This window comes from Plectropomus leopardus, chromosome 19, assembly GCF_008729295.1.
Source record: "Plectropomus leopardus isolate mb chromosome 19, YSFRI_Pleo_2.0, whole genome shotgun sequence".
NCBI lineage: Eukaryota > Metazoa > Chordata > Actinopteri > Perciformes > Serranidae > Plectropomus > Plectropomus leopardus.
In genome coordinates, this window is record NC_056481.1 from 2,389,619 (window position 1) to 2,399,665 (window position 10,047).

The window sequence follows — 10,047 nt, forward strand, 5'->3', positions numbered from 1 at the left end:
GCTGATGCACGCGATGCTTCAGCAGCTGCCCCCGACTTTAATCTTGTGTCATTTGTTACGCTTCATCGGCTTTAACAAAACGCTCTCACAGGAGCGTCGAGCAGAGATGAGGTCGTCATTTGTCAGTTGTAACTGTTATCTCGACCCGGCAGGACTGACACATGGAAAACCCACTGACTTAATGCATCACAGAGGCTTAACGGGCCGGCTTCTGATTGGAGGATGTAGAGACAGGAGTAAACATGGAGCGCCATCTGTAGCTCCTCTGTGTGTGTGTGTGTGTGTGTGTGTGTGTGTGTGTGTGTGACTCAGTTGATGCAGTCAGGTGGTGGTCATTTATTGTGCTTCTGCTGCCATCTGCTGGTCAACAGGAGGAACTCCCTCTTTTAACAGAAATTATTTTTGTTTAACCTTTTGAAATTTGACTCAAAAAAATAAATAAATAAAAATCGAAAAAATAGGAAAAAAGAAAGAAAAAAGCAAGCAAATGATATGAAAAATAATAGTAATTCTGTAAAATAATTTAAAATATATAATTATAAATGTAGTTTTTTTTATGTTTTCCCTAGCTTTTTTCTTTTTTTGTACTTTTTGCACAACATTTTTTGCAAACAAAACAATAACACTGTCAACTATTTAAAGTAAATTTAACAAAATACATTATTTAGACCAAGAGGGTGCAGTAACTGAGTCAAGAAGTATTAATGATAATCATCAAATACAACTTTCTTTTGTTTTAAGAAAATTAATGGAGCCAACAGTTAACTTGAATTGAAATTTGGGAAAAATTAATGTACTTTAAGTACAAAGACTAATGTTAAACAATATATCAGGCTATAGAAGTATCAAACTGTCAAACAAGAAAAAAAAATCTATTAAAAATTCAATATTCAATATTAATAAATACAATTTTGAATTTTACACTAAAGTGTAAACTATAAAAATTCAATTTAATGTTTATTTAAAAGTGACAAAGCAAATTAATGAACATCAGTATAAAATACAAATGTAAATAATAAAACAAAAACCCTCACTATTCAAGTATTTTGAAAGCACCAATAGTGAGCCCAAAACCTACAACACTATATCAATATTCAGGTGATTTGACAAAAAAATGTCAAAGTAATAAACCTTTTAGTTTTTTTTGCTCATTGCTCAGCCTGAAATAATGTTGGGTTTTTTTAAGGAAATGGAACCAATGGATGTCTTAAATAGTGAAAAAATAAAATGTGGTAAAAGTCGATTTACTGTAAGTGCATACGCTAAAAATATATCAGGCAAAGTATCAACCTTTGAAACAAGCAAAAAACCCAAAACATAGAAAAAATGTTTTAATATTAATAAAGAAACTTAGAAAAGAGGAAAAGTGACCAAAGTTACTGTAAAGAAGAGAAACACCTCAAATTATTACATCACATTGAATCCCACATCTTCTTTTAGCGTTATGTTGTAACGTGCGAATTATTTAGAGCAGTTTGGGTTTACTAACATGTGAAACAGTCGGATGATTAAGAGCAGACTTGCTGAACTTCCTCGAACTTCCAGGATGTTTGATGTTGAAGTAACTCGAGTCTCAGAGGAGGAAACAAGAGGAGCGAGGCCGCCGCTTCCTCCTCCATTAAAAAAAGAAACCTGGTAAATTTAGTGGATGCTGTGGCTGTTTGTACAGCTGCTGGAGATTAATGTGTCCCTGTGTGTGTGTGTGTGTGTGTGTGTGTGTGTGTGTGTGTGTGTGTGTGTGTGTGTGTGTGTGTGTTGTTCATGTACTTGCTGCTCTGTGAGAGTATGTTGAGAGTCAAAGAAAGAGGATGAAGGGGAGGAAGTGGGTCACTGCAGCAGGCGGACTAATTACAGTTCAGTCAGCCCGATGGAGTCCCGCTGATGGAGCCTGAACCTTTAAAACCTGGAAGTTTTTCTTGTGCTGCATTCACACTCCTTCCATAAATATCTTCATAAATATGTAAACCTTTGAAACCTGAACAAAAAGGTTAGATTCTCTGCAAAAACTTGGGAAAAGGCAATAAGCAAATTACAGGAAACTGGTAAAAGGTGACAAGAAAAAAATCCTGAAAATTAATGTTTTTTGTTGTTTTGTTTTTTTTTAAAGGGAGAGAGAGAGAAAGGGAGAAATAATAGAAATACGCACTGAATTTTACACATTAATATGTGTAAAAACCGCATTTCGTGTAAAAATGTGAATGTGTCTTAATATATATGTGTATAAGACTGTTTTTAGATCACAGCCACAGAATCTTTATCTCAGCTCTCATCTCAGCTTGTTCCTACAGAGTGAGAGGAATTTAAAAGAGGCAACGTGGAAAAATGTGGATGTGTTGCTTTTAATCCAGCAGCCAAAAATCAAAAGAACTGTTGCTGCAAAGATGCAGTGAAGAGCTAAATGTTGATGTTGTGGCGAGCCACAGACTGAGCTGTTGTCTCGATGTTTTTGACCACAAGATGGTGCTGACGTAATGAACGACGGAAAAAAACAGCACAGGTGACTCAGGTGAGGACTTGAGTACTGGATGACATCATAATAACCGCAGTAAATAAGAAGGAGCTGAAATTTCTCAGGTCGTCTAAGTTTTGTGACGATGATCCAGGAGGGTTTTTAGAGAGTTTGTTTAGCTTAACCCTTTGAAAGCTGAGCAATTTGGTTAGATTTCTTTCATAAATATGGGGAGATGGCGAGGAGCAACTTAACAAGTAGTAGCCCAAAAAAAAAAAGTTTTCGACTTTATTCAAGACAGATTTTTTGCACAACTTATTGATTTACTCATACAGCATCATAAAAAACATACAAGATATAACAAAAACTTACAAAATGATGCAACATAAGGGCCAAATACCACAGCTGTATACATGTAAAACACGCTGACACATTCTAACACAATGACATTTCAGTATAAAAACAAACCCTTTAAAAACAGAGTACAGAAACATAATGGTGTTTTTCAAAGTTTTAGCCTTTTAACTACTGACTAGTTAAATTCAATCTGAAAATTAGAGAAAATTAACTACTTCCTGAAATGACAGTTAAATATATACATCACAAAATCTTAAATAAAACAGTAGCATTTTGCTGTATTTTTGGCAGGCACACAGAGGTCCCAGCAAAGACCCTAATGTCTTAAAATCCGAGAAATGTCCGAAAATCCAAGAAATGTCCTAAAATCCTAAAAATCTCCTAAACTCCTAAAAATGTCCTAAAATCAGAGAAATGTCCTAAACTCCTAAAAATGTCCTAAAATTCTAAAAATGTCCTAAAACCCTAAAAATGTCCTAAAATTCAAGAAATGTCCTAACATCTGAGAAATGTCCCCAAATCCTAGAAATGTCCTAAAATCCAAGAAATTAACTTAAATCCTAGAAGCATGCACAGGCAAGTTAAGTGTCCTTGCTATAGTGACAAAAACACGCTCAAAGTGAGAATTTTTGGGAGCTAAAGACATCTATGTTTTGGGGTGAGTGGGGCAGGTGGAGCATGCCTAGACCCGGCCTTTCTTTCTAATAGATACATTCATCATTGGTTTCGTTCTTTTCATGGGATTTGTTAAGAAAAATATAAAATACTTTCACTTCTGAGGAAACATGGATCCGGCAGCGATGGACGGCAGCCCCGTCTTCTCTGCTATCCATCGGTTGTAGTTGGTCACTCTGGTGTAAACGCCGGGTCGATTCTCCTGGGCGCAACCTTCGCCCCAGCTGACGACTCCGAACAGGAAGAGCCTGCTGCCGACCTGGCACACCAGCGGCCCTCCGGAGTCTCCCTGCGGAAGAGAGACGAGCAGCATTAAAGGAAATCAACAAGTCGATCCGTGAAAGCCTCGATCGAGTTTGGACTTGTCGTGAATACCTCGCAGGCGTCGCGGCTCCAGTCGGGACGACCGGCACAAAACATGTTATCACTGATCATGTTTCCATAATAGTCCTCGTGTCGACACACATCGTCGGCGAGGAGGTTCACCTGAGCCTCTCTGAGGAAATTAGACTTGTACCACAAACCTGCAGAGAAGAAGAGCGGTTACTGTACAACTTAGCATCCATAAATACATGATCCATAATTAGAGGTTTAAACACACTAATTACAGTGTGCAGCTTTAAAGTGCTGCTTTCTGTTTTGTAACTCTTTCTCAATGTGCTCTAAAAATTCACTGGAAATGTCGCAGTGTGCCGATACAAAACACAGATGTTTGGGTGTAGAGATGCAGCTGGAAACACAGTGATATAAAAAAAAAAAAAACACTTTAGGGGGCAGAAACATTGCAAAGCGTTGCTAACAATTACCTACGTTTGGAGGTACCAAACAACCATGTTTGAGGGCACAAGCACTGCTGGAAATGCAGCGGTGTCCCTTAAAAATAACACCTGCATTTGGGGTTAAATCAATGCAATGTTTCACTAAAAAACACCCAAGTACAAGCACAAACCCTGCAGGAAATGCAGCAATGTGTTGCTACAAACAGCCATGTTGGGGGGCACAAATGCACTTGGATACACTTGGATGTGTCTCTCAATGATACCTGTGCTAGGGGGCACAAACATCGGTGAAAACATCTACTTTAGGGGCACAAATACAGCTCGAAATTACATGCTGCGTCCCTCAAAAATACCCACATAAAGGGGAACAAAAACTGCCAAAAAATATGCAATGTTTCTCTAAAAAAACACCCACATTTAGGGGCACAAACACTGCTAGAAATGCATCAGTGTCACCAAAAATCACCTATGTTTTGGGGGCACAAATGCAGCTGGAAACTGCTTGATGTGTCTGTAAAAATGCTCATGTTAGGGAGCACAAACACTGCTAAAAACTATGCAATGTTTTGCTTAAAAGCACCTATTTAGGGGCACAAATGCCGCTAGAAATGCAGCTGTGTCACTAAAAAACACCCTTTCTTGGGGGCACAGGAGTCACTGGAAACATCGTCTGCAGCTTGGCAAATTTCTGGCCTGAATGAACCATCCCCATCTAGCTGACATGATTTTCCACGGTTCAGGTGTCATGTGTTGGGGAAATCATCTCCAATAAAGGGTTAAGGAGCTTCCACCTTTGGAAAGACCCTTTAGCTTTGGCCCCTTAATACTCGTCATTTATGTTCAGCTGTCACTCACGGGTGTGGTGTTTGGGTGGACTTTCCTCACCGTATTTCTCTTTCCCGTATCCAGCGATGTCACAGGTGACTCCGGCCTGGAGCCTCTGCTGCGGCGGCGGCAGACAGACCGTCTTCACAAATTTGCTGTCTTTTGCACACCTCCCCTGTCTGTCCCTCAGCCTCAGCAGAGCTGCAAAACATTTATCAATCAGCTTTGATCCCATCACATTATCGACCCTGCGGCATCTGAAGACGTGTTCATACCGATGTCGTTGTTGAAGTCTCCGTCACTGTTGTCAAACCCCTCATGGAGGATGATTTCTTCCACCTTGAAATTTTGCTCCGCAGTCCTGTCTGTCTCATTCATCGCATTTTTTCCCAGGATGACGGAGAAGCGGCGCGGCTTTCTGTGGGAGCTGAAATGCATATTCACAAAAAAAAGTCAAGCTGCTGCTCGTCTGCACCTGCTGCGGTTCCGTAAGTGATGTCACATCGTACCCGTCAGGGAAGCAGTGGGCGGCTGAGAGGACCCAGCAGGACGAGATCAGACTGCCCCCACAACGGAACACCGTCTCCTTGGATTTGCTTCGCCAAAATATGGCAGCGATCCACGGGTGCGTTTCCACAGTGGCAACTGTTCCACCCACGATTTTCATGTGCTTTCTGCGGGAGCGCTGGCCACACGTGGACTCTGCAGCTGGAGGATGATACACAGAAACAGTCGAAGAGAAAAAAGCATGAAAGTGTAATACAGGAGCTCCTTTTTACACTGCCTGTTCAAGGCGGGAATATCGTATCATTATTAAATTAAAGTATAAAATGTACGAAGGAAGAATGGAGGGACAGAGTTTTTGCCTTTCAGCCAGCAACGGAGGGAGTAACAGCGCCAAACTGAGATCTGTTTTTTTAAAAAGTCTACCTGCAGGATGAGATTATGGGCCGAACGTTTTGATGTGAGTGCGACCCAGCACGGGAGATGATGAGCGGTTAGTGGCTAAATGGAAGAAAAGCAGCTGCTGAACATGCCCATAAGTTGGGAAAATAATGAGATTCGGGAGCTCCTTAAGCTCTGAGCAAAGGACGAGATCAGCCGCCGTATACCAGAGATGGTACATGATTGTTACCATATTATGTTATTGTTATTGATAGTAAGGTTATATAATATGTTATATGTGACACTAGATTAAAGGTTATCTTTATTATCTCCAAGGGGCAATTTGTCGGACAGCCAGCAGCGAGCTCAGCCATCAAGAAACAATGCGTCCAATACGCCAGTCACGCCTCTTTTGCTTCTGCGATTCTGGCATGCTGTCTAAAATGACACACTGGAGCAACATGATGCTGCCAGTTTCTTGGTTCTGAGTAAAAATGCAAAGAAAAAAATGTAACGAAGGGACGTGCTAAAGGTCTTTTGTGCGATCTCCATGTGCAAAAACGCAGATTTTATGTTCCATGTTTCACTTTAACCCAAAACATCATCTTTCCCTGAACCTGACCTAACCAGACCTCAGCTAAAGCATCATCACACCATAAAACTGTGACACAAGGACACTGTGGCGTTATCATCCAGCCACGACAGAGTTGAGTGAGGCAGGAAGGTTACCTGGCTCTGGCGTAGTGGGCGCCGGCGGGGGCGGTGGTGTTTCAGGCGAAGGTGGGGCTGCAAATACAAGATTAGAGCATTTAACTCTGATGAAACATGCAATTTGGCTCAGATTTTACTGGGAGGCTGCAAAGACAAAGAATGCACTTACAAGACTCTGAACCACAACGTGGAATACCACAGTACTCCCACACAATCTTCCGGTTTTTCCTTACGTAACACCACGGACGCCGTTTGTAGTGAAGATTCCTGAAACACATCAGATCAAACTGAACATGTTGAAGATATTATGTGTATGTTTGTTCTTTGCTCTGCAGTCCAGCACTTTGAATTTGAAGTAAAAACACTAATTAAGAGGCTGTAAGTGATGGATTTTAGCTTTAAAATGTCAGTTTCTCCCAAATTACATAACACATTTTTCCTGAAGTGCCTGAAGTGCTATTTATCAGTCATGGATCTTTAAACTTAAGTTAGTAAATGTTCTTTTGCTGCTTTTGTTTTCATGACCCGAGCTACAGCCGCCCACATTTTTTCATTTTAAAATCATTTAACCCTTTGAAGCATGGGCAAATTGGCTTGACTCTTTTTCTCTTTTTTTTTTAATATGAGAAAAAGTAAATAACAATTTAAGAGGAAATAATCTAAAAAATGAGCACGATTTTTTTTAAAGTGCAAAGAAATAATGAAAAAATTAGCTAAAGAAATGAATTAATGATGATGATAATAATAATAATAATAATAATAGGATGTGGAGGATGGAGGATGTGTGGAGTGCTTTGCTCTGCCTCGGATAAGCTGCTGAAAATGGATGGAAGTTTTTATTTATGGACATACCTGCAGTAGTTGTGTCTCCCTGCGTTGATGTCCGAAGTCATGTAGCGCTCCCTGGTGTCTAAATTCCAGTCCAGTCCTCACATGTCCGTCCACTCTGTGATTTGGACACTTTCCCTTTGTAGTAAAGTCCAACACCCTCGTAGCATTCGACACGCGTCGCTGAAGGAACAGCAGGCGGCTTTCATCAAAAACGTGAAAAATATGAACGTATTTGGGTTTGTCGGATCAGCCTCATACCTGTTTCACAGCGTGTCCCCTCGAAACCGTCAGGACACAAACAGAACATGTGTTCTCCAGTCGTCAAGGACGGGACGGAGCTGCCGCCATTCAGACAGATCCCTCCTGTCCAAAAAATGACATCGTACACTTAAATACAGCCGAGTGTTACTGTGGTGCAGGAAAACACGTGCTTTACATGGGGGGCACTTTTTTAGGACTTTTTTTTAGGATTTTAGGACATTTCGAGGATTTTAGGACGATTTTAGGATTTTTGTACATTACTCAGATTTTAGGACATTGTTCAGGACATTTTTCAGGACATTTTGGGACATTTGAGGACATTTCTTGCATTTCAGGACATTTTTAGGATTTTATTTCTATTTAAATAAAATTCCTAGGATGTTAGGACATTCATAGGATTTTAGGACATTACTAGGATCTTAGGACCTGTCTAGGACTTTAGGACATTTCTGCAATCTTAGGACCTGTCCAGGATTTTCGGACATTAGTAGGATCTTAGGACCTGTCCAGGATTTTAGGACATTATTAGGAACTGACGGATGCAGTTTCTCACCTGAATTGTCAAACAAGGTGGAGAAGGAAAGAGAAGAAGAGGACGAAGAGGAGTCAGAAGCAGAGAAGACAGAAAATGCCCTTCCTCTTTTTTCTCTCAGCGAGCCCTAAAATGCAAAAAAAATCAGATAAATTCTCATGAAAACTTAAATCCAACATTTCAGTACAATTAATAAAAAATAATCTTACTGCTGCGGTCGTCATCAGAGCCGCCAGGGCGAAAATTAAAACACCAAAACTTGTCGTCTTCATCGTGTTGCCTCTTTGCAGAGATTGAAATCCAAACAGCAGGAACGCTCCTGCAGAGTATGAGAACCTCCTCAGGGCGACTCTGTTTTGTCTGCGGTGTGCGGGGAGGAGGGAGTGCCCTGATTGGCTGAGCACAGGGCTGGCTGCTCTGATTTGGTGTGAAGAAATGTTTGCAGGGCGAGTGGATGAGTGAAATCTCGTTAATCCACATCAGTGATTCCAGGGAAATGTATCGAGGAGTTTGGTATGTCTGAGCTGTCACATCGGACGTGCAGCCGTTTGAACGCCGAACTCACTCAGTCTGGATTAAGTAATAAAATAATACAGTGACGCATATTCATTCATGACTGTGTGGACACCAGAAACCTGCGGGATACTCATGTCCACGCCCAGTGACACCACCGCAGCACCAGTTGGGTAACTGGTGTGTCCCAATAATGACCACATGAAGAGCTGGTTTCAGTCATTAATAGGTTTGTCTGTAAGGTGAAATCAGAAGGTCTCTTACATGACTTTGATCTATTTTTCATATTTTTGACCAAATAATAACTATAATAATAACTATTTATACGGCACCTTTAAAAACAGAGTTTACAGTACTCCGACAAACACATCAAAGAAGAAATGGGAAACATACGTGGCGATAAAACATCGGAAAGTCAAACAGTCCCGTTGACCACAAGCGAGAAAAAACTAGGGTAGAATTACGTTAAAATTAAAACCAAATAATGAGGACAAATAATACAAGAGGCAGGGCGTAAAATGCTGATATAAAATAATGTAAAGAAATAAACCAAAAACCACAACAGAAGCAATAAAACACAGGAAGCAAAAAAAGCAATAAAACCACAAATAAAAGGAAATAAACACAAATTATAATAAACATAAACATACATTTAAAAGGTAAAATAAATAAAAATTTGGACTTTGCAAAGAAAAACAGTTAATTTCTTTTCTGTTTGGCCACTTAGGGCTCCTGTAGAAACACTGATGGCTGTTGGGTCAGTTAACCCTTTAACAAGCGGATTGACATCAGCTTTCTTGAGAAAATTGGTTTGATTCCTTCATAAACATGGGAAAAAACATAATGAGTAGTTTGGCAATAAATATCCTGCAAATTGCAAAAATAATATAAAAGGTGACCAAAAAATGATCTGAAAAATAGCTGTGGTTGGAGATTATTAGATATTATGGAAAACAAAAATAGGAAAAAATCCCCAAAAAAACTCTATTTAGAATTCTTATAATTATATATTTAAAATATGTTGCAGAAAAAAGTATATCCATATAGTATTTTAGCAATTTTAGAATTTAATTTAATTTTGTTTTTAACTTTTCCTGATTTTATTTATTTTATATTTTTTTTTAAATTTCCAGACAATTTTCTTAAGATGCCATTTGCCATTTGCTCAGGTTTTAAAGGGTTAACGTGGTCTGTTTCACAATGAACCGTCAGATGGATTAACTGGATGT

General features: G+C 39.7%; 1 protein-coding gene across 1 annotated transcript; it reads right to left on the reverse strand.

Moving 5' to 3' along the window:
• Positions 1–3,464: 3,464 nt before the first annotated feature.
• On the reverse strand, positions 3,465–8,642 carry plaub (plasminogen activator, urokinase b). The gene is given in 12 exon segments (XM_042508101.1): positions 3,465–3,770; positions 3,857–4,005; positions 5,146–5,286; positions 5,361–5,512; positions 5,595–5,793; positions 6,700–6,756; positions 6,851–6,948; positions 7,534–7,604; positions 7,607–7,692; positions 7,771–7,875; positions 8,327–8,432; positions 8,515–8,642. Coding segments are annotated over 12 exon segments (1,422 nt in total). The 5' UTR covers positions 8,578–8,642; the 3' UTR covers positions 3,465–3,575.
• Positions 8,643–10,047: the final 1,405 nt, after the last annotated feature.